General features: G+C 39.6%; 1 protein-coding gene across 10 annotated transcripts in view; it reads right to left on the bottom strand.

Annotated features, from left to right (window-relative positions):
- Pphln1 (periphilin 1) overlaps positions 1-25372 on the bottom strand; it is an 87252-nt gene that overhangs the window by 37067 nt on the left and 24813 nt on the right. For 5 of the 10 annotated variants that reach the window (XM_057792843.1, XM_057792841.1, XM_057792849.1 and 2 more), the window contains exons 3-5: positions 24552-24758; positions 21628-21689; positions 5375-5586 (exon numbers count right to left, since the gene is read on the bottom strand). In XM_057792843.1, the coding sequence (XP_057648826.1) occupies positions 5375-5586; positions 21628-21689; positions 24552-24758 (481 nt within the window). The remainder of the gene's footprint in view (positions 1-5374; positions 5587-21627; positions 21690-24551; positions 24759-25372) is intronic. The other 5 variants (XM_057792845.1, XM_057792844.1, XM_057792846.1 and 2 more) reach the window with 1 other exon arrangement.

The raw sequence follows: 25372 nt of genomic DNA, 5'->3' as shown, positions 1-25372 counted from the left end.
TCTCAGGCTCTTCACAGTAAGCCCTTCCTCAGACAGTCCTCATACTAGATCCAGAGGTTTGCTGACTGTCTCAGGGTGTTATATGCCTGGGACAGATAAACAAGACTTAACTGACTCAAATTTTCCAGATAACTGCCTTATAGGACGGGTCTATCTTTAAATCCACTCACAAGACCAAAAGTCACCGGCAGCTGTGTGTGTACCAGACCAATCAGGTCCTCCTCAAGTGTCCAAATGAAGTCAAGTTAAAAGGCCTGTCACTGTGGATGTCTCTGTCTAGAATTAAGACTGTTCCACTACAATTTCAAGCAACCTGAATAGACATAAACATAAACATATTGGCACATCTGTTTACTGCTGTACTATTCCCAAGAGCCAGAAAATGAGATCAGCCTCCACATCCATCCAGAGACGGATAAAGAAAGCACAGTACTTATGAGCAATAAAATTGTATCCAGTTGCTAAAAAAGAAATTATGACATTTGAAAGAAAACAGGTGGAATCAGAAATCATTTTAAACAAAAGTATGACAGACTCCAAGACACAACTACCACAAAAAGTACAGAGAAAGACTATTGAGTGCTGAGCACAAAATGGGACAGCCATATCACACCCCATCCTCCCCAAAGCTCAGGGGTCACTGTGGAAGACGGGGCAGAAAGACGTAGGAGTCAGAGGTTCTGGAAGATTGCTGCAAAACATTTCCAGACAAGACAGGCCTGACACACAAAACCTGCACAAGACCAAGCTTCTAAAACTTCAACATGGATAGGAGAGGGGCTCACAGTTGATGGCTCTGTTCCTTGATGTGGTTACAAACACAATTTGACAGCTGCCACCTTAACTTCCCTAAGCGATAGACCAAAACCTCAAACTATGAATGAAAATACACCCCGAATCCCATTCCTCTAAGTTTATATCAGGGTAGTTTATCACAAAATGAAACTAAGGCACATGATACACAGGATGCTATCAGGAGCAGTGAGCCAAAGCACACAATCAGCCATGCTGTTCACAAGGACAAACAGCTCAAAACATAGGATACTGTGTTTCTAGGCTATGAAGCTCAGCAAGTAAGGTGAAGTCAATGCATTACCAATTTAAAGACATATTCAACTTGTAACTGAAAATGGTGCCATTGTAAGCCAAGGAGCATTTCCATTGGATCCATAGGGTTATAAAGTGTTTGGCACTATGAGTGAAACTAAAAGCTGAAGACACAACTTAAATGCACTGAAGAAATATTCATCAAGTCCTGTAAGAGTCTGATGGTATTTGGTGACTCCTTGCACATAACAGCTAAGTATATACCTAATATATTCCTTCAAGCAATACTCTCTTCCTGAGATAGGATTTTCTGCTGAAAGCAAAGATATGTGTAATCAGAGTTACCCACTTTAACAACCACTGCTCATTCTTGTCAAATCACATGAGAACAAAGGATATTTTAGAAAATGAAAACCAGAAAGCATCATTAGAGATGATGAAGTTATGGGTTATTTCTAACAAACCACTGTGAAAAACTCAGTGCAATGCTTAACAAGCAAGGACATGCCAGGTATACTTTAATTCAGGAGACAAACCCACAACCCAGACACTGTTCCGGGTCATTCTTGAACATTGAAGCTTTAAAATGAAAATACAAAGGGACATATAGTGACAAGAAACTCTGTGAAATAGTTACAAGATTTTAACGAGTGGGATAATCAGACTCAGACGGACAAAATTTGCATATTCTCTCTTCTCTGTGGAACCCAGATTGCTTGGTATAAAAGGAGAAAGGATACTATTCAGGAAGAACAAGGTGATCACAAGATGGGAGACAAAGGGGGTAGAAAAGAGTATGATCCAAGTGTGTTACATACATGAGTAAAAATGTTTATGTATAGTTAATATATACTGATTTTTAAGAAAAACTTAAGGACTTTGAAGAATGTGCATAAGAGTAAACTTGATAGTTCTGGTGTTACGTTTCATGCTAAACAAATTATAAATGATAAAAGGGTAAGAGAACGAGGCAACCCAGGCCATCCTGCAGTGCTATCATTTAAATATGGACACCAAAAAGACTGAAGATGATGAGCTCACAGCTGTACTCAGATCAAGAGAGTCTGAGACAAACTTCAAAGCACTGAAGTCAATTTGAGGATCTGAGCATGTGCTGCACTCCTACAGTCCTGGAACTCAGCTAGGAGGATAGGGAGTCCCAGGCTCTTTCAGCAACATTGAAGCCAACTTGGGTTATATGAAACCCTCTCCCAAAGTAAACAAGAGAAAAATTATATGGTGAATTATAATTACAAACCTTGCCAATTCTGACAATGAGTCCAATTACACAGAACTCAAGCAGTGGAATGAGAACTGGCTCTCCCCAAGTAGTACTCTGACTTCTGTACACACACAAACACACAGAGCAAATAAAAAAAACACACTACTACTAACAAGAAAAGTGGCCAAAGTCTGGCAAAAGATGACTCCATCAGTAAAGTCCTTTCCTAATAAAGTTAAGGACTTGATTTGATCCGTAGTATCCGTGGCAGGCAGGCACGGGGCCAGGGAGACGGTTCAGCGACTAAAGGCACTTCCAGCCATGCTTTATAACGTCAAGATCCACAGGATAAAAAGAGAAAATTTTCAAATTTTTTTTTGACCTCCATGCATGTGTCAAGATATGTATGCACCACCCCTATCCAAACACCCAAGAAACTAAATCCCTATGCTCTGCTAAATTTATTGACCACACACCGATTTGTCATTGCTCATCACTACAGATACTAAGGACGAGACAACTCCTGAGACACGGCGACTCACGTAGGCTCCTCTCCAAACTCTATAGCCGAGCCTCTAAGTCGAAGTGGAGACAGAAAAATGCTTCCTCAGAAAACCCTGCTTTAAGTCAGTCCAGTGACAATGGGAAGGTTAGGACAGGGAAACAACTAGAAGCTCAGAGTCATCCTGGGATGCACAATGAGTTCAATGACAGCCTGGGAGTTTAGCTAAATCCTGTCTCAAAACACAAAGAAAAAACTTGTTTCAGAAAAACAAAAAGTAGGGCTCATTTGCCATCCAACTAACTTTAATGACTTTACTAGGTGCTAGCAAGTAAAAGCCTCATCTCTATTTACTATTTTATATTTTATTAAGATTTCATTATTAGCTGTCAAAGGTATTTTTCTTTTCCCCCAAATTGTTACATTTAAGATACACAAATCTGAAAGGGGTGGGGGAGGTTAAAAGATGTGTAGGATTTTAACTATATCTCTATGCTACTGTTGATTTAATTTTTCAAAGGACATACTTATTAAAAATCTTTTTTTCTTGGGCTACAGCGATGGTTCAGTGGTTTAGCATGCTTGCTGCTCGTCTAGAGAACCCTAGTTCAATTCTCAGCATTCATAGAGTGGCTTACAACAGTATACAATTCTTTCCTTCCTCCCTCCCTCCCCCCCCCCCTTCTGATACACTATTCTGTTTGCATATATGCCTGTAGACCAGAAGAGGGCACCAGACCTCATTACAGATGGTTGTGAGCCACCATGTGGTTGCTGGGAATCGAACTCGGGTCCTTTGGAAGAGCACGCAATGCTCTTAACCACTGCGCCATCTCTCCAGCCCTACAATTCTTATTCTAAGGAAGCCAATGCCCCACTTCTGGCCTTCTAGGGCACCAGGCAAACACAGACATAGAATCAGTATTGTTGTAGGAGATTTGTTTGGGATGTTGCTCCCAGACCACCAAAGGAGTCAGGACTTGATTCTGAGGGTGGGGGTCTACATTCAGCTGACTGGAGTGGACCGTATTTCTTTCTGGAGGACACCCAAGAGAACTAAAGAGGTGTCAAAAAAGAGGCATCAACTTTTTGAGCAGGGAAAGCATGGACTGTAGAGGTTGCTGATCGCTTTCTCCATCACTCTGTGGATATATCAGTTTTTGCCCTAACATCTGACTCCAAATCATTTTTTATAAATTTTATATGGTTATAAAATTTAATAAAATAATAAAAGAAGCCACTTTATCTAGCCTCCAATGTGAGGAAGGATCACACAGCTACAGTCACCATGCTGCCTCAGGTCACCAGCAAGAGCTTTTCCCACTGAAAATCTCGCAACAAGGTATGTCTAGTGCATAAACATAGAAGCAGACATCACACCCATACACATTATATTAATTAATTTAAAAATAAAACCTTTTCTGTGTTTATGTGTGTTTGTGGTGTGGGACAATTCTATATTCTGTCAATTATATTTTAAATAAACGCTGACTGGCTGGTAGCCAGGAAGGAAGTATAGGCAGGAAAACCAGACAGGAAGTAGAGGTGGGGCAATGAGAACAGGAGTATTCTGGGAAGAAGGAAGCTCTTCCTGCAGTCCTGTCCAGACACCAAGGAAGCAAGATGTAACCTGCCCCACCGAAAAAGGTACTAAGCCATGTGGCTAATGTAGAACAGAATAATGGATTAATATAAGCTACAAGAGCTAATAAGAAGCCTGAGCTAATGGGTCAATCAGTTTATAATTAATGCAGACTTTCTGTGTGATTATTTTAGGGCTTTGCTAACCGGGCAGCCAGGACGACAAGCAGGCCCCCATGTTACACGTTTGTGTGTGCGAACACCAACATGGATGTATCATGGCACACATGGAATTCAGAGAACCACCCTGGGTGTTGGTCCTTGCTTTCTGCCTTGTAAGAGATGTCTTATAGTGGCCATTACTGTATACTATAGGCTAGCTGGTCTACAAGCTTTCCTTTGTCTAGAAGTGGAGAGGTTAGCACTATCTGTCTTTTTTTTATATGTTCTAAGGATCAGAACTTGTACACACAGCACTTTTCCCCACTGAACCTTCTTCTCAGCCCTCAATGATATTCCTACCTCTTCAGGCTTATTCAGACACCTATATGTAAAAAGATGCTTGCTGTGAAGCTTTACTCTTTGCAAATAATAAACAGTAGTTGTGTGAATAATAGACAACTTAAAGATATTTGCTGAACACAAGAATCTAACAACATCTACCAAGAAAGACAAGGTGAGGCTGTGAGTGGGACAAGAAGGTTGAGGCTGTAACTGAAAGTTCTTGGACGACTAGGAAGTATGGGAGCATATTCATTTTTAGACTTGATAACAAGGACCTCTTGCACACACAGATGAATTCAAGCATCAACTGTTGTGCAGACTCTAATTCCACACAAAGAACTGAGGAAGGTATGTGTGTATACTTACTGTACTATTCTGTCACGTTTCTGAGTGTTTGAAATTACTCAAGAAAAGAGACCTCTCCTACACCTCCGCATCAGTCTGACTTAGCACACTCTCAGAGAGGGTCATGAACACACGACAGAGAAAAAGAAACAAGAAAAGAAAAGCAGACGTACTTCTGTGCTGAGACTGATGGAAGGAGTGTGTTCTGCTTCGTTCTGGAGAATAGCTTCTACTGCTGAGACTGGAGCCAGATCTGCTGTGTGGGGAGTCCTTCCGGCCTACAGGTGATTCTCTGAAAACAGGAGCGTCCCTTTTATGGGGAGATCGTTCTCTTGAATAATGAGAAGAGTAGAAACTTTTTCTTCTAAAGCCATCTCTCATGTCCCTTTGAAGGAAAAAAAAAAGATAATTATATCCTCTTTCTGAATACACAAATGGCAAACATCTGATTACAAGTCATGCTACACTGAAGTCTTGGCTCCCCCTTTTTAACAGTGACTAACTGTTGAAGTCAGTTAACAAAGCGAAACTTCTGCAAAACATGATTTAAAATGTACCACTTTTCACAGCCTGGAGTAAAGCCAGATTATTAAGTACAAAGCTACTTTGTTCTGAAATGTGAAGAAATAGTCTCTACTACTCTCAGAAACACGTGGGAATTATAAAATGTTAGAAGAAAAACAGCTCAGAGCCTTCTAAATATAGTATGTGATGAACATCTCTCACCCAAACCTTCAAAATCTGAAGTCTATATTCTATATTCCTTAGATAGTATTCCCAAGGACCCCTACTGTGCCACATTTCAGAGTTCACACTAGGAATGTTTACCCCATAACTGTTATATAAATGTTTAGAAAAAAACAAAAAACAAAAAAAACTCCTTATCTCAAGCATCTCTGAGCAGAGAAACTCTACCTGTATATACACAGCTGTTGGGTATGGAGGGCACTAGTAGGTAGTGGATAACAATGTCACCAAAATCCTATAAAAGCCAAGAAACCAAAGCCACACAAACAGATCTGTCTAACCCAAAAGCAATCTCAATCTGACTCCAATCTTGTGTGCTCCACACAGACTGTTATGAAGCCGACCACCTTTACAAAGCACTTTATCTTTGCAAAACACTTTATCTAAGCAGCATCAACTCAAAGCAGCAAGTAAGCCTAGCAATAAAATGCTAGGCAGGGCTGAGGATACAGCTCATTACAAATAATTTGTAGTGATTACTTTGCACGGAAGACACTGTGACTTGATACTAGCACTGAAAAAAAGAGAAGCAAAAGAGGTAGGAAGGAAGGAGAAAAACTTTATATAGGAAAAACATCAAAGTAAATCAAACTTATTAAATGAATCAAGATATATGCCTCTATAAAATATGAAAATAAAAAACTTTTAAAATCGAAAGTAAACCTCTATCAAAAGAATATTCAAAGAAGTTTTCATTAACTTACGCGTACTTTCATTAAGTAAAAAAAAATTTGTTTATTTTTGTTGTTACTGTTTTGAGACAGGGTCTTATACTGTTAGCCCAGGACACTATACACAGCAATCTTTCAACTTCAACCTCCCAAGTACTGGCATTACAGGTGTGAACCACTGTGCCTGCCAAGTCATAAATCCTTATACAGACAAGGGCTGAGACAAACCAAGGGCGTCAATTTCTATTTTCCCTTCCTTTCCCAGTGCTAGAGATCAAACCCAGAGCTTTTAATAATAATAATTTTTTTTTTTACATCAACACCTAAAGAATGACCAAGATCAAAAACACTGAAGACAACTTATGTTGGAGAAGTTGTGGGGAAAAGGGAACATTCCTGCATTGCTGGTTGGAATGAAAGCTGGTACAACCCCTTTGGATGTCAGTGTGGCGATTTCTCAGAAAATTAGGAAACAACCTTCCTCAAGACTCAGTAATACCACTTTTTGGGTATATATCCAAAGGATGCTCAATCGTGCCACAAGGACATGTGCTCAACTATGTTCATAGCAGCTTTGTTTGTCATAGCCAGAACCTGGAAACAACCTAAATGCCCCTCGACTGAAGAATGGATAAGTACTGTGTAATACTCCATTGTGTAAATGGAGCAGAAAAAAAATAACGACATCTTGAATTTTGCAGGGAAATGGATGGACCTAGAAAACATTATTTTGAGTGAGGTAACCCAGACACAGAAAGACAATTATCACATGTACTCACTCATAGGTGGTTTTTAAACATAAAATAAAGAAAACCAGCCTATAAACCACAATCCAAGAGAACTTAGACAACAATGAGGACACTAAGAGAGACTTACATAGATCTAATCTACATAGGAAGTAGAAAAAGACAAGATCTCCTGAGTAAATTGGGAACATTGGGACCTTGGGGAAAGGTTGAAGGGGGGAGGGGAGAGACAGGGAGGGGAGCAGAGAAAAATGTAGAGTTCAATAAATTTCAATTAAAAAATAATTTTTAACTGATTATCAGTCCCCACTACACAAGCAAGCTGGTTGTCTTGAAGTTCAATTGAGTACTAGTTAATCAAGTCCTTAAATATACTGCCATACAGAAACAAATTTCCCCAGGAAAAAGTAAAAAGCATCTAAATTTATCTAGAGCAAATGAACTCATATGAAGCACCAATACTGAAATAAAGCATTCAAGAGTCAGGCTCACGCCAGCCTCTAGTCAGTCAGTAGCTACGTACGTGTTCAGACACATCACAGACACAATGGAGAACCAAATCTAACACAGGTGCTCTAGGGTCCCTGCTATCACTGGACTCTGAGGATAGGAAGAAAAGCTGTCATTAAACAAATACACATAATACACATGGGTGTAGTCAGCCAACAATCTGAGAAGTGGCACAGGGTGAGATGGGATGATCCACATTTGGATGGGAGCATGTCAAGTGAAGAACTCGTGCAGTATCTAGGTAAGCAATTAAAGACAGCAGTCTTAGGCTTAGAGGAGATTTTGGGCTACCACTTTACACTTGCGTACAATGGAGCAAGATTTAAGCCCGTGAGTACAGATGAAAATAAGGGATAAAAGAAAAAAGGCAGGGGGCTGGAGAGATGGCTCAGTGGTTAAGAGCATTGCCTGCTCTTCCAAAGGGCCTGAGTTCAATTCCCGGCAACCACATGGTGGCTCACAACCATCTGTCATGAGGTCTGGTGCCCTCTTCTGGCCTGTAGACATACACACGGACAGAATATTGTATGCATAATAAATATTTTTTTTAAAAAAAAGGAAGAAAAAAGGCAGCTCAGCACACAGGGCTAGAAACTATCAAACAGGGAGATGTGCTGCTGAAGAATGAAAATGCAGGCCTAACATAAAGTAAATATACATAAATAAACATAAGAATACAGAGAAGATTCTAGGGTCTGACCACGCCTGCTGGCAGCTATAGCTGAAACATGCAAAAAAGAACTGTTATGACATGTTCTCAGAGATGGGCAGATAGTCAGTGAGCAGGAAAGAATGTAAGCTAGATATTCTTATAGTTTATTCCAAAGATAACAGACTTCCTACTGAAACTAGAGGATCTTTACCGATTGCTTAGTGGGAAAGAAACAGCATCCTAATCAGAGAAAAATGTACTTACCACCTAGCCCCTTCCTTTGAAAAGATGAACTGCTCAGCTAGAGTTTCCATATCCTAACGCCAGAGGGCAGTCAAATTAAAGCACAGCTCAAATGAGCAGCCCTGTGTGTGCAGTTATCTCAGCCAGCACACATCAACCACCCCCCAACTTCAGCAAAGACATCACATCAGACAACTACCCTAAGTACCTGTTTGGCAAGTCTATACTTGTTCAGATATGCAGGTATGAATATGCACATTATCTGATAGACACTGTGGAGAACTGCCTGGCCTAGGGAAGTTTAGTATCTATTGTGACAGGGGATTAGTAGTAAATGTCCCAGGTGGCTGGTTCTATGATTTAAAGTAGTATCAACGAACCAGTAAGAAATTGGGTATTCTGTTTATACATCTGATCACAGTACAACACCCAGGAAATCAGGGCAGGAACAAGGTAGGATCTGGAGGCAGGATCTGAGTGGAGGCTGCGAGAAAATGGTGCTTACGGGACTGATCCTCATGGTTTGTTAGGCCTGTTTTCTTTTCTCTCTCTTTAACTTTTTTTTTCTCTAATATTGAAAATTATCCAGGCAGTATATTCTGATTACAGTTTTCCTTCCCAACTACTCCCAGATTTTCCCCATTTCCCCACCCACCCAAATCCACACACAACTTTTCTCTCATTAGAATACAATTAAAAATTAATAAGAATAATAAGATAAAATAAAACAAATAAACCAGAACTGGACAAAACAAATAAGACTTTTAGAAAACCAAAGAGAAATCACAACACATACAGATGCTGAGACACACACATTTGCACATACAGAAAGCCCATAAAAACAAAACAGGAAATCAGATAATAAGCAAATGGTTTGTAAGGTTAAGAAAAGAAAACGCCCAGACACAGCACTAAGACCAAAACAAAACAAAATAAACAAACAAAATAAAAAACCCTCCAGAAATACCACTAAAATTGAATTTGTTTTGTGTTGGTATGGGGACTGCCCCTAAGTGTGCTTTGTTTCCCCACTGATACTCCGTGGAAAATGCTAGTTTTTCACTTGCAAACAGTTACCAACCGGAGATAGCTTAAGGGCTAGGGATAGAGACCTGTGTCTATTTTCCTCTCAGTACTGGGACCCCATCTGGCTTAGACCTGTGCACACTGCCAGTCTCTATGACATCTTATGCCCAGCATTCCTGATGTGTCTAAAGGCCTTGTTTCCTTGGTTTCTTCCAGCCCACAGGCTCTGTAAAACTTTGTCTCCTTTTCCAACTCCCTGAGTCCTGAGGGAATGATTTGATGAAGACACCCCATTTAGGACAAAGTGTTCCAAGGTCTCACTCGCAACTTCAAAAACAGAACAACTGACATGGAGCTCTGAGTTGGCAGGGTGCATGCATGAAGTCCTGGATGCAGCCCACAGCACCATATGAAGCTGAGCACAAGAGCACACGTGTGTAAGGTAGATCAAGATGGCAAAAACAGCTCATGGGCAAAGGCATGGGCCATCAAGCCTGACAATCCGGGCTCAATCCCCAAGAACAGCACAGTGGAGAGAACCAACTGTCACAATTTGTCCTCTGACCCACACATACACACTGTGGCAGGAGTACACCCATAATTACACACACAAAATTAATAAATTTGTATTTTTTTTTAAAAGTTCATCATCATCCTCAGTTACTTAGAAAGTTTGAGACCAACCTGGACTACTTGTGACCCTATATACAAAAAAGAACAATAAAAAACCCAAACACTGATCTAGATATTTTAGCAAAACCAAGAGTTGGATCAACCTGTGTGGTAGGAACTAAATGAGACAAACACACAGCAACCATATCTAAAGAAGTGAAGCTAGTCAAGGCTACATAGGGGGACCCTATCTATAAAAATAAAATAAAATAGTAAAATTAATTTTAGCAAATTTTAACTTAACCCAGCACACAGCATATCCAACTAATCAACATGTACTTGAAAATCTACTGAACTATTTTACATTGTATTTTCATCTTAAATCTTGAAATCCCAGTGTTACATATTTTCCAGTTAAGAAATTCTTCTACTTGAATGACTCAAGTCTCAAGTGCTCAATAGTACAGCAGAGATTTGCATCCTGGAAGTTCAGATTGAAAAGGCAAAGACAGTACATCAGCCTTCAAACAGAGGGATCAAAGGGTATTGTGTGAGAACGTTATCAGAAGAGAGACTGAAAAGCAAAGATGGAAGGCATAAGATTTAAAACTTCTTATGAAATACTATAGATGCTGAAGCAAATCTACATTTAGAAAGGATTTAGGTCATGTGACTTGTCTATTAAAATGTTGGGGGAAACTAGGTTATTAGAAATCAAACATACCTGTACTCAAAACTGTCAAGCCAATGTTTTTCTTAAAAAAAAAAAAAAAGGTTTAGAGAGAGAAATTTGTACAACAGGGAACTAGGGCGGGTCTTATTTTGATGGTAGATGCCTACCTGTTGTGGAAGGTGAGCAAAAAAAAAGTCATCTTACAGAATGGGAACTGAAAATCCAACACAAGAATCTGACTGATAAAAGAGAACCAAATGTTCAGCAAAGTGACTACAGAGGCTGCCAAGAGAAGAGTGGAGCAGAGGCAGCCAAGGTCGGGGCAGCCCAGACCCCTGTAAGCATCACCTGTGAAAACAGCAAAGACACACATCTAAGGAGGTTCCTTCCGTAGCCACAACAGAACCTCCAAGTTGAGTCCAGAACTCCACATCGTAGATTCTGAAATTCAACAAAGCTTCCTTGGAGACTTTTACACAAAACTCTTTTGACTTAAACAGCAGACCTTACTAATGTGTAAGAGTAGGTATACATAACAGAATTGTTCACAAGCTAGGAAACAAATTCAAAGCTCAGGATACAAGCCTACCAATTCCCAGAGAAGATTCTAGGCTCTCACCAGGCCTGCTGGCAGCTATAGCTAAAACATGCAAAAAAGAACTGTTATGACCTATTTTTAGAGATGGGTAGGTCGTCAGTGAGCAGAAAAGAATGTGAGTTAGAATTTCTAACCATCAGGGAATAAGTGTGAAGTCCTAGAAATGAGTCAGAGATGAAGGTGGAGTCATCTAAATGGGCAAATTCAAAGGACAACAGAGGCTTGGAGTAAGTCACAAGGAATAAATATTGCCAGAATGTCTTACAAATCAAAGAATTAGGAAGCATGTGAATTGAGAAAAAAATTCCTCGCTGCAGTTACAAACCAGGTGGAGAAAATAGCAAAGAAGGAGAGAAAGCATAGCTGCTTTATTTTGAGTGCTGAGTATTAAGGCAGGTGAGATAGCCGAGCATACAGACTGCTTACTGCTCTTGTGGAGGACTGGGGCTCACTGCCTGTAACACCAGCCCCAGGAAGATCCAAAGCCTTTGGTCTTCACATCCATCTGCAGTCCTGACCCAGCCTCAGAGGAAGCAAAATGTGACTGCCTCACCAAAAAAGGTAACAAGCCATGTGTCTAACCACAGACAAGAACTATGGGCTAATATAAGTTATAAGAGTTAATAAGGAGCCCGAGATACTAGGCCAATCAGTTTATAATTAGTGTAGACATCTGTGTGTAACTTTGGGACTGAATCAAAGTAATTGCAGCTGTTCAAGCTGTGGGTCAAACCAAATAGGCAATGCTAGATGAGACCTTCCCGCCTGACATTTGTGCACATGCACAGCACAGAGGTCAGAGGGATGTTTACAGGAGTAAGTACTCTTTACACCACACGGGTTTCAGGGATTACATACAGGTCATCAAGTTTGGTGGCAGATGTCTACCCACTGGGCCGTTTTATTGGCCAGAGATCCACTTTATTACATGAACTTAAGTATATTAGCTAGAGGAAAATTTCAATGAAGTAGGAGAAAGCACCAGAATCTTGACATCCAAATTGGCCTCTTTAAGAGGTAAATGTTCAGCTTTAAGGGATGGGAGCTGTAGCTCAGTTATATGAGCACGATATGGATAGAATGTATAGGGCCAGAAGAATAGAAAGGAAAACTAAAAAGCATATACATAATAACTGATTTACAATATGCAGAAAGTTGTTTTTGCATACTGAAACTGCTGAACAGATGATACAGAACTGACTTTACTATTTATTTATTCAGTTACAAGAAATAATGAGGACTAGGAATCATCCTGTATATATAACACACATCTGTTCCCATACAGGTCTGTCAGGCCCTCAAGCAAAAGGTAACAAAGAAATTGACCAACTATTGATAGGAGATGGAGACCTCAGAATTTCATAAAAAAAAAAAAGTCAATAGCAAAGGTTTAAAAAAATAAAAGACTTTTTCATCATACAGCAACAAGCCAAGGATATTATAAGAAAATATACTACTTGTCCTTTATACAACCAAACACTACTACTTGCAGGAAGTAACACAAAGGGTACTCAAAGGAATGAAATCTGGCAGATGGATGTTCTCCATTTTGTAGAATTTTGAAAATTAAAATATGTGCACCACACCATTGATACCTATTCAAAGGGCAACTGCTTTGAGTTTTAAAAATGCTGATTTAGGTATGCTGAATTAAGACTGACAACGCTCCAGCATATCTCTAAGAAAATGAAACAGTTTTTTGTTTATTATAATATAAAGCATATTACAGGTATACCACACAATCCTACAGATTAGGCAGTTAGAAAGGTAAAATTGAACTATAAAGAATATAAATAAACAGAAAGGGGTAATAAAAAACCCCAGAAATGGATTGCATAATGCTTTATGAACTTTGAATTTTCTAAATACTAATAAGAAAGGAACAACAGCTGTAGAGAGATATTGATCGATAGAAAAAACTACTATTAAATCAGCCAGTATACTTTTAAGATGTGTTGACCTCAGAATGGAAACCAGGACATGTGTTACACTGCGGAAGGAGATTTGCTTGTTTCCACAGCAGAAGAAAAGCTATGGATCATAAAAATTGATAAAGGTTTGATTTAAACAAGAGAGATCCCTTAAGCAGAGGAGATGATAGTTCAAACAGTGTGACCATTCAATCTAACCAATAAAACTAACAAATGCTTTTCATTTGCTCTGATCTAACTTGCCATCAGGGAACCTTGCCAAAATTAGCGCTGGGGAAGAATTTTATTTTTGTCTTTTCAGGAGAATGAAGGCATCCAGCTAAGAAATATGAAGACCAATGGACAAATGAAACATCTGAAGAAAAGAATAAATCATCAAGACAGTCCCAAGAGAAAGCGTAAATTGGCCTCTTAGCATATCATATTTTTTAACAGGATAAAATTCCATAAATATTTGCAAATGTTTGTTTCTGCTGTTCTTTACAGACATATAATACAAATGGTCTTTCTGTATTTCCAGTTCAATTAAAAATTAAAACTGGCTTTGGAATTGGAGAGTGGCTCTCTCCTTCTCTAAACCCAAGATGCTTGTTAAAGTAAAATCCAAAATCCCTATCTCATATCAGAAGAGTCATCTGACATGGGACAGAAGAAAAACAAAAATTTAAGAATTATTTCATTGCCATTAATCCCATGATTCTTTGGTTTTACTTTTATTCTTTAAGGTATAACTATCTCAAATCTTAAAAGATTTATAAATATATATATATATATATATATATATATATATATATATATACTTTAAACTTTTGTCTTGATATTTATGGCCATATAAAGTACTAATTCTAGAAAAAGATTTCATCTACCTTCCTGTACATGATTTGGGGTTTGAGTCTCTATCAGTTTTCTTTCTTTTTTTTTAAAGATTTATTTATTGGGGCTGGAGAGATGGCTCAGAGGTTAAGAGCACTAGCTCCTCTTTCAGAGGATCTGGGTTCAATTCCCAGCAACCACATGGCAGCTCACAACTGTCTGTAACTCCAGTCCCAGTCCCAGGGAATCTGACACCTTTACACCAACACACATAAAATAAAATTAAATAAGTTATTTAAAAAAAAAAGATTTATTTATTATGTATACAACATTCTGTCTCCATGTATGCCCACATGCCAGAAGAGGGCGCCAGATCTCACTACAGATGGTTGTCAGTCACCATGTGGTTGCTGGGAGTTGAACTCAGGACCTCTGAGTGCTCTTAACCACTGAGCCATCTCTCCAGTCCCTATCAGTTTACTGCAGTTAACCAAGAGACTGCCTAACAGCGACCTTTGAAGGAGGATAGGTCCCACAATGACAATTCCACCAGGGGTATGACACCACTAAGCTGAAGAAAAAAAAAAAAAAACATGTAAAGATCAGCTTTTTTGTTTGTTTGGTTTGGTTTGGTTTTTGAGACAGGGTTTTAACAGTCCTAGCTGTCCTAGAACTAGCTCTTGTAGACCAGACTGGCCTCACTCACAGAGATTCACCTACCTCTGCCTCCCAAGTGCTGGCATTATAGGTGTGCATCACCACCACCCAGCCAAGATCGGCTTTTGAAGTATAAACTGTTCAGAATAATTTTGAGGTAGCTAGCTGAGATGATCCAACCTAACAGACTACTCTAGCCAGGACTTGAGACTAGCCTTTATGCAGAGACTGGACAACAAATGATATAACTATCTCTCCTAAGACTTGTTAATTAAAGCAAAATTTTCTTTTCAGGATCCCCTAAAGCTGTCATCACCCCCACACAGCAGGAATTAAATTTAAGAACACGACACCCAAATTCCCAAGAGGGGCCGGGCAGTGGTGGCGCACATCTTTAATCCTAGTACTCGGGAGGCAGAGGCAGGTGGATATCTGTGAGTTTGAGGCCAGCCTGGTCTACAAGAGCTAGTTCCAGGACAGGCTCCAAAGCTACAGAGAAACCCTGTCTCGAAAAACAAAAACAAACAAAAAATTCCCAAGAGGTGGGATGGGTAGTTTTTGTTTTGTCATTGGTTTATGGATATTTGTCATTGTTTAGGGATGGTGGTTACAAGTTATTATTGGCAATGGTCAGGAGAAAAGCTGAACAAAGTAGTTTAGATTCAGGATTCTTGCTTTGTAAAAAAAAAGGGGGGTATAGATATGATAGAATATAAAAGTAGATTATTGAGTCTACTCTGAAAAGAAAAAGGAGGGATATAAAAAGAGGATAAATAGGTATATTATTGAGTCTACTTTTAAATCAAAAAAGCAACTACTAGTTTTAAATATTTTATATTGATATGGAATTTTGTATATTGTTACAAATTTAAGGTATTTAAGGTACTCTACATACATTTCTACTCTTGTTCAAGGTATTGTACCTATACATTTAAGAATGTAATGCAAATTTCTAGTCCTTGAAAGTTGTTATTACCAACTCTTTAGGACAATAAGGAAATGCAGGTTAGTAATTAGTCACCTATTACAATCAAACTTGTAGTCATATTAGGTATGTTTACAAGGTCAAACAGAGATATATTTTAGGCAGGTCGTCTCCAAACACTTCAGAGATATGCAAAATATGGCATTTATGATGTATATAGGTTCTTTTCTTTTTCTTTTTATGACAATGAAACATGCCTGCTCCTGGCAGTTAGCAATCTACTTCAGAGAAGATCTTCATATTGAGTTTATTTTTTGTGTGTGTGGCAAAAGCTAGTCACTGGGCAGGATAGTGCTCCTGCCTCGACTGCTGCTGACAATATGCTGTCTTAACTGGACAAGCGGGACATAATAGAAAGGACTGCTGAACTTTGCCAAGACAAGGTAGGCAGTCCTTCAGAATATCCTGTGCTTCACAGAAAAGTCTGTCAGACATGTTAGGCCTGTAGGTTGAAGATAGATACCACAATATTGCAGAAGAAACTTGGGTGACTGTTCAGGCAGCCTGCTGTTTATATCATTTCTCACATTTTTTGGAAGTAGCTTGCTTGTACTTCCTGCTTACTCAGGTAATATTTCTTTCTCATGTTGCTGGTGGAGTTGAAGACTTTATAGTTTTTCTTGTTACCAGATACAGAAAACAAACTCACTACAGAGGTGTAAAGTGTATTTAAGGCTGATTGTGACAATTGTCTGTATACTGTCAATCATGTTTTAAATAAACGCTGATTGGCCAGCAGCCAGGCAGGAAGTGTAGGTGGGACAACCAGACAGGAAGTAGAGGTGGGGAAATGAGAACAAGAGAATTCTGGGAAGGAGGAAGCCCATTCCTCCCCAGTCACCAAAGAAGCAGGATGTGATCTGCCCTGCAGAAAAAGGTACTGAGCCATGTGGCTAACATAGATAAGAATAATGGGCTAATATAACTTATAAGAGTTAATAAGAAGCCTGAGCTAATGGGCCAATCAGTTATAACTTATGGAGACCTCTTTTTTTTTTCTTTTTTTTCTTTGGGGCTAAACAGCTGTGATACCTGGTGGGAGGACAGAAACCCCAACAAGCAGGTTGAAAGACATTAAAAGATAGTTTTGGTAATACAAGTAAGAATAGAAAGTAAATTAGGCACAACCTTTTGAACTCATCAAGATAGGATAAATATGGAGTATTTTCTCTGAAACTGTCAGCTGCTAATGGACTAGACATTGTGGATGTATTTACTGCCTGTGTATATTGTGTATAGTTATTGTATTTATTGTATATAGTTTTTCTTATATTAGTTATAACCTTTTTTATTTTAGACAAAAGGGGGAAATGTGGTGATATTGTTTGTGCTGTAACAAATAAATCTTGCCTAAAGAACAGAGGGCAGAGCTAGCCATTAATTAACCAGACAGGTGTGAAGTGATATGGCTGGGCAGAGAGAGGAATACAGGAGACAGGAGCTCACCCCTTTTTTGGCTGAGGAGTTAGCAAGGTAAGAATTGGCTATGGCTTGCTCCGTTTTCTCTCTGATCTTTCAGCATTACCCCAACATTTGACCAATTACAACTCATGCAATAACATTAGGTACTACACTATTAATCAGGCCTTCCTTTGATGTTCAATATATTTCTTATGCTAGAGCATTTAAAAATATTTTCTATTTTATGCTACTGACAGCTGATTTATGAACTGCTAATTTTCTAGTATTTCTAATAGCCAATAGGTTTCCCAGGCCTTTTGGCAGAAATGATCATTATTATGTTCATATAGTTTTACTGCTGTTTGTTTTGTTTTTAATACTATCCCTTACCTGCTTTATTTTTGTAATCTTACTGTAAGAGCCTAGATAACTACTAGAATGATCAGGGCAAGGAGGAATATCAGGTGTACACAAGTGTTCTGCCATCACCACTCAGAATAGCAAATGCAATGCTGTGGGACAATGGACTTTTTTCCTGTCACTTGCATTACTTTTAATAAAACGCTGATTGGCCAGCAGCAAGGCAGGAAGTAGAGGAAGGGCAATGAGAATGCTGAAAAGAGAGAAGAACAGTCTGCAGTCACAACCCAGTCTCAGAGGAAGCAAGATGTGACTGCCTCACCAAAAAAGCTACCAAGCCACATGGCTAACACAGACAAGAACTATGGGCTGATATAAGTTATAAGAGTTAATAAGAAGGGGGCTGGAGAGATGGCTCAGTGGTTAAGAGCACTGACTGCTCTTCCAGAGGACCTGGGCTCAATTCCCAGCACCCACATGGCAGCTCACAACTGTCTAAAGATCCAGTTGCAGGGGATCTGACACCTTCACACCAATGCACATAAAATAAAAAGTAAAATAATCCTTTAAAAAAAAAAAGAGTTAATAAGAAGCCTGAGATACTAGGCCAATCAGTTTATAATTAGTGTAGACCTCTGTGTGTAACTTTGGGACTCAACGACTGTAGGACAGAAACTTCAGTCAGCATTGCAAGGTCATCAAGTCAATGGCCTTCTCTTCCACTTGCAGCTGGCTATCCATTTTATATAACCTGTTGTCGAGTGTCTGCCAACTCTTCTGTTCAGAATCCATTATTCCTATTGCTTGGCTTGGGACAGAGTCTGCTATGTATCTGAATGTTCATGTAGCTGTTTGCCAAAATAAGATTTAATCACTCATGGCTACTGAGCAGTTTTTATAGTTGGTACAGAGACAGTCATCTTATCTAGGTCAAGGTAATCACAGCACTACTGTGAATTAACTATTCATTCAAGAAAAAGATAAGTTTTGCTTTCTATTTGCTAGTCAAGCTAGAGCTCTACATAAAAGGCTCCTTAGCCACAGTTTAGCCAACTATACATACTAACCATCTCTGCCTATTATAATAGGCACACTCTAGGATTTAGAGGGGCTATAACAGGCACTCACACACTAATTCCTCAGCTGACTACTGTATTGTGAATAGTAACTGACTTGCTTGGATATAATGGATTTTAGTGTCTAATTCTGAAACACATGGAATTGTGGCAATTACTCCTTGCCATTGTAAAGGAGAATCAAGGAAGCCTGAATTGACTTGGGAAAGAGGGACTGGCCCCTCTAAGGGCAGCTGCTCCTTTTCCCTAAGGCTGTCTCCCTCTCCTTGCTAGGACTCTGTAACCATCGTAAGTTGCTATGCTATGGCTGGTACAAACAATGAGGATGATGCTGAGAGGGGCTGGAGAGAGGAAGACCCCAGGAGCTGTGCAAGGTCTGACTCAGAGTTCCTACCACTTCCAGGGTCCCGCCCACAACCCTTAATAGGAGCTGTGTCTCTGTTTAAATAAATGCTGTTGTTTATGCCTGCCCCCCTCCACTCCCGTGGCTGTAGTTCTGTGGTATCTCCTCCGGTGGGCTTGCTCTCCAGGAACTTTTCTTTTGCCTTCACTTGGACTTCTCCCTCCAGTCTGAAGTTTTCCCATCTTCTTCCCAGGACAAACAATCTAGCCCATGGAATGACCAGCCCTCAACTATGACCCCAGAAACAATTCTCTATGAGACTGTTCTTTTCCATCACAGTTCATGACATCTTTAAGGGACTACGTGTTAGTCAGCTTGTCTTACTTTGACAAACACATAAGAGAAAGTAACTTAAGGAAAGAGACGTCTACTCTGGCTCACAATTCAGATGTTAAGTTGAGGACACACACTAGTGACCCACTTTACCAAGCAAAATCCCATTTCTTAGTTTCTAGCATTTTTCTAAATAGCACCAGCAACTAGGAACCATGTGTTCAATGTATGAAGACTATGAGGGGCACTTCATATTCAAACCACAGCACTGCATCCTAACCCCAAATTGGCTCACAGCATCGCAGATGTAAAGTGCATTCAATTCGTTTCTAAGAGCTCCCCCTAGTCTTGTTTACCTATTTGTTTCTTTTTTGAGAAAGGTTTCACTATTTAGCCCCGGCTGGCCTAGAATTCACTAAGTAGACTAGCCTAGCCTCAAACTCAGACCTCCCAGTCTCTGTCTCCTGGATTAAAAAAATCTAACACCACGAACAGTTGCAACAATACTAGCATTGTGCAAGGATCTAAGAGCATAATCTCTTCTGAGACTCAAAGCAAGTTCTTAGCTATGAGCCCTTGTAAAATTCCAAAACTAAGACACATACTTTCAATACACAATGTGTTGTATGATTTTTTTTCCTTTCTTCCCTCCCCCCCAAAAAAATGGCAGAGATGACCAAACCAAACCAAGCATTTATTGAGGAGGACTCAAGTTACTTACTTAAAAGAGTGCCTTAAAGCAGCTGCATTACCCCAAGCTCACATCAGCAAGGGTGACAACTCACAAAAAGAATCATCCTAGGGCTCCCTGCAGGACTTACAGTGAGCTCTGCTGGGCTCTTTTGGCCTCAGCCTTGATGTTATTCACTGTTTATAATAAGGGGAGGAGATTTGTGAATCTTGTCACTATCTGAGTTTCTCGGGCGTTATATCTCTAGTTTCCTGAGCCTCCCGCCCTCCCCCTAGAAAGAATATTTCAATTCTGAGGAAATAGGTACTTAATACAACTGTAAATAGTAAAATACCAATTCCAAAAGAAAAAAAGAAAGAATAGCAAAGAACCAAACCAATATAAGCCCAAAACGTTAAATCCTGTATCTCCCTGAACTGCATCCTGCAATAGCATAAGCAGCCCTGCCCCTACAGCGCTTCCCACTGCAGCCCTATCTAGAGGCTGCCTGCAGCTTTCCTGGATAAAGGTTCCACACCTCCAAAGTCCTTAGATAGCAACTGCAGCTTGGGCTTCACATACCACCTTTGAGAGCAGGAACCAACAACTCTAACGTTGCCATACACTGCCTGGCCTCCTACAGTTTCCTCTGAAATCTTGGAAGTCTCTACGGCACTTCCATTTTGCCTGTCTGAAAAATCAGTCATGTGGATAATACCAAGATCAGCTACCACCTTAACCAGTAGCTGGGTCTTTGACCCTTACAGCAGCCTAAGTGCCTTAACAATTAAACACAGGGAAATTCAAAGTTTGGGAAAGCCAATTCGCAAGATGACCTAAGGCATTTTCTTTATTATCCAAGTACTTGGCTTGTGAGTGTGTGTGTGTGTGTGTGTGTGTGTGTGCGCGTGCGCGCGTGCGCGCTTGCTAAAGATAGGACCCAAGGCCATGGGCATACTTAGTATTGGCATACTAAGAAAGTGTTCTGCTTGACCCTACAGACAGTTCATCATCTAAGAACACCTGCTACTCTTGCAGAGGATCTGGGTTCAATTCCCAGGACCCACCTAGCAGCTTATGACCATCTATAGCTGCAGTTCCAAGGAATTTGACTTCCTCTTCTAGCCTTCTTTAGTTCAGGAATATATATGGTACATATACATAAACATAGGCAAACCATTTATACACATAGTAAAAACAAACTTTAAAGAAGAATAAGAATAGAGAAGGGAGGGAGGGAGGAGGTAGGGAGGGAGGGAGGAGGGAAGGAGGGAGGGTGGGTGGAAAGAAAAGGGAAAGAAGGAAAGGAAGGAAAAGGGAAGGAAAGAAAAAGAAAGAAGAAATAATAAATATCAAAGTACTTATTTTTATCTTTTTACCTGTGTTCAGGCTGTCGGCTTGTGGAATAATCATCTCTTGTCCATCTGTAGCTAGAATCATCCTATAAAATAAAAAAATTTAATTTGGGCTTTTGTTACCCATTTTGACCAGTCTCTAAGATAAAATCACAATGTGGATGAAACACTTCTATAGGTACTACTGAACTTCCGAAAAATAAAACAAAATAAAGTAAATAAAAGATACAAGTCACCCATTTCAGCAGCTAAAGACGACTATGAACCTGTGGTAACTCTTACCTGTATTTCCAGCCGGGCGGTGGTGGCGCACGCCTTTAATCCCAGCACTTGGGAGGCAGAGGCAGGCGGATCTCTGTGAGTTCGAGACCAGCCTGGTCTACAGAGCTAGTTCTAGGACAGGCTCCAAAGCCACAGAGAAACCTTGTCTCGAAAAAAAAAAAAAAAAACCAAAAAAACAACAACAAAAAAATGCATTACTCCCTTGGTAGACACATACAGAGTCAGTGCCACAGACACGTGTCAACACGACAACAGATCATTTGTTATCTAAAGACAAGGGCCTAAAGAGCCAAGTGTACACTGTTCAACCTTTCATTTTCCAAACCATCTCACCAATGTTCAGGTTCAAGCTCAGTGAAGAACTTGATGCTCTTTCCATTTTGCTCACTTTCTTTCCTCTTTATCACTGGATGATGCATAATTACAAGCACTATAGTAAGAATTATCACTAATAAGTAATACTATAATATCTCATAAAAAATTTAAAATTAATCAAATGAAGCAAGCACATTAGGTCTTCTAAAACACATGTGCAAAGAGACTTTATATAAACCAACCCAAATGGGGCTGGAGAGATGGCTCAGGGGTTAAGACCACTTGTTACTCTTGCAGAGGACCTGGGTTTGATTCTCGGCACCCACAGGTGGCTCACAACCATCTGTTAACTCCAGTTCCAGGAGACCCAACACTTTCTTCTGGCGTCTATGGGAACTGACAAATGTAGTACAGATATGCATGCAAGCAACACACCCATAAAAATAAAAATAAAAATAAAATTTAGGCGTGGCATAGTGATACATGCTTTTAATCTCAGCACTCCAGAGGCAAAAGCTGGCAGATCTCAGACTGATCTCAAGTTCAAGTTCAAGGCCAGCCTGATCTACATAGCAAACTGTGGGACAGGCAGGACTATAGAAAGAGACTGCCTCAAAAAAACCAAAAGAAATAAAAAAGTAAACAACACAACATGCAAATTAGCTACAGTAAGAACTCATTTAGCTAAAATATTATTTTTCATCTTCCTCATTAACATCACAAACCCAACACTTCAAAGTGTCTATTTTCCTTCTCAATGTTAAATAAAAACGAGAGAAATAAAAACTCCATAGCTATAATAAAATACCGGACCCAGTAAGTAGTTTCTTTAAGTAAATTCTAGATAAAAATTAGTGCTGTATAAGTTTTAAGAACCACTATTTATTTGTTTAAAAAGAAAAAAAAAGTTAAGTCTAAGGACAAATGAGTTTTGTACTAATATGGTTTTGTGGAGTTGAGGATTGAACAGAAGACTTCTCAGCATGCAAAGCAGGAACTCTCACTCCCAAACTGACCCAGCACAGACAATCTAGAAGAATGAAAGAGCCATGCTGTTGCTGAAACACTACTACAAGCTTTTAGAAAAGCATTCATGTTCATGAGGTATCAAATACAAGTCTAGTGAACACAAAACTTACCAGATGATACAAGATAAAAACAAGAGTTTTCATGAAAGAGTACAAGATGCTTTTGCTATGACCAAATCTCTTCTCCCTGAGACTACCCGAAGAATGGGTCTGACAGTAAAACCCAGTATCTCTAGTACAGAAATGATGCTTACTTCCCAACACTAGACCCTCCTAAAGGAATAGCATGGCAGTATAGATACGCATAGTAAAGCCAGCAATGCCAGTAAGAAAGGTGTAGCTGTAGCACTGCAAATTTAAGCAATGCTTAAAAAGTCCCATTACCACTTTAGAACTACCAGGGCTCACACTATGAAGGACTGACCCTCAGGAAATCACTTACCTCCATTTCTTCAATTGCCAACATGAGGTCGGTTAGTATAGTGTTTACACATATTATATTGGTTACCATGTTATATATTACAGGGAAGATGAACAGTCTAGAAAAGAACTCTTGTAAATCTGTATACTCTAAGACATAGCAATTGCTTCCAACACTTTCAGTGAAAGTAATTATCAAAACCATAAATACCTACCTCTAGATTCTCAAGAACACATTGCTAATCTTAGAAGCTAACATTTTAAGCATTTAATATCTGAAACAATGACTTGACTGCATTCTAATCTCAAATAGTAAAGACCTTAAACACAGTCTTTGAAAATTCTAACAAAAATGAGATAATCAACTTAAACCCACCTCACCCACAACACTTCTCATTTTAAAATAAAGCAATTATAAACAGGGACATGAATATCAGTAAATCCCTGCAAATTTAAGGTAAAAAGACAAATGAGGCATGGGCCAGATATAGGCACACAGCTCAGTAAGAACTGTATTACCTAGCAGGAGCGAGGCCATGGCCTTACTGCCCAACACCATAGAAAAAGCAAGCATGTTGGGATTAATGTCTACTTACTATCCGGCATCACAAGATTTTGACAGTCAACAGCAGCTAGCTGGAATGGGCGTCAAACCCTGAAGACCTAGCACTGCGGCACCCAGGAGGCTGCGGGAGGAGGCAAGTTCCAGGGAAGTTTGATCTCTATAGTAAGACCCTATTGCAAAGGGGAGCAGGGAGAGGCTGCAAATAAAACCAAGCCAAGCAACAAAAGAGCACAAGTAGCAGGCGTCCATTCTACTTCCAAGGCCTGCACACAAACTTTGGTTACATGAGTTTTAAACTTGAAGAAAGAACAATTAGGACACGGGGGAAATTTACATACTCCTCTGTGAGGTGGGCCACTTCTTCGATCATGGGAAAAACTGCGGCCCTCGTCATATTCTCGGTAATCAACATGACTGTAATATCTACTGTAGCCTCCTTCATCGGGTCTGGCTAGCAGAGGCGGTCTCTTGTCTAGCAGAGGCGGTCTCTTGTCTAGCAGAGGTGGTCTCTTTGGCACAACATTAACTACTCTATGGTAGCCATCCTAAAACAGACAAAAAGAAATATAGAGACATCACTAATTTCTCTATTTGGTTTTGGAAATGTTTCTTACAAGCATAGGTGTTCTTACCCATAATTCAACAGAGTAAGTGTATAAATGAACAAAAATGCACTAGTGAAAAATGCAAGTACGAATAACAAAAACATCTTCGTATAGATTAAGGGAAATAAAATTAATGAAGAAAAAACTCATTCAAAACAACACACAACAATACAAAATGACAATCACAGGTTAAGAAAAGGGGGCTGGAGAGAAAGCTCAGGGATAAAGAGCACTTGCTGTTTTTCTAGAGAATATTGGTCAGTTCCTACCGTCCAGGGACTATGACCTCTTCTGGCCCGTGGGCACTTCACTCAATGCAGATACATACATGCAAGCCAAACACTTGTACACATAAAATAAAAATCAATCTAAATAGTGTAAGTAAAAGTACTCTTAACAACAACAAACTTTGCAGAGTATGCGGGTTACTGCAGTGTTGTTCCTTATGACAATGAGGACAGCACACTACAAATGTTAAAGCAGTGTTGTTCCTAACGACAATGAAGACAGCACATTGTTGGGCCTACTGGGTTTAAACTATTCTATTTAACTAT

The sequence above is a fragment of the Chionomys nivalis genome, chromosome 17 (genome assembly GCF_950005125.1).
Source record: "Chionomys nivalis chromosome 17, mChiNiv1.1, whole genome shotgun sequence".
NCBI classification, from domain to species: Eukaryota; Metazoa; Chordata; class Mammalia; order Rodentia; family Cricetidae; genus Chionomys; species Chionomys nivalis.
The sequence above is the reverse complement of the archived record's forward strand: the minus strand, read 5'-3'. Positions and strand labels throughout refer to the sequence as shown.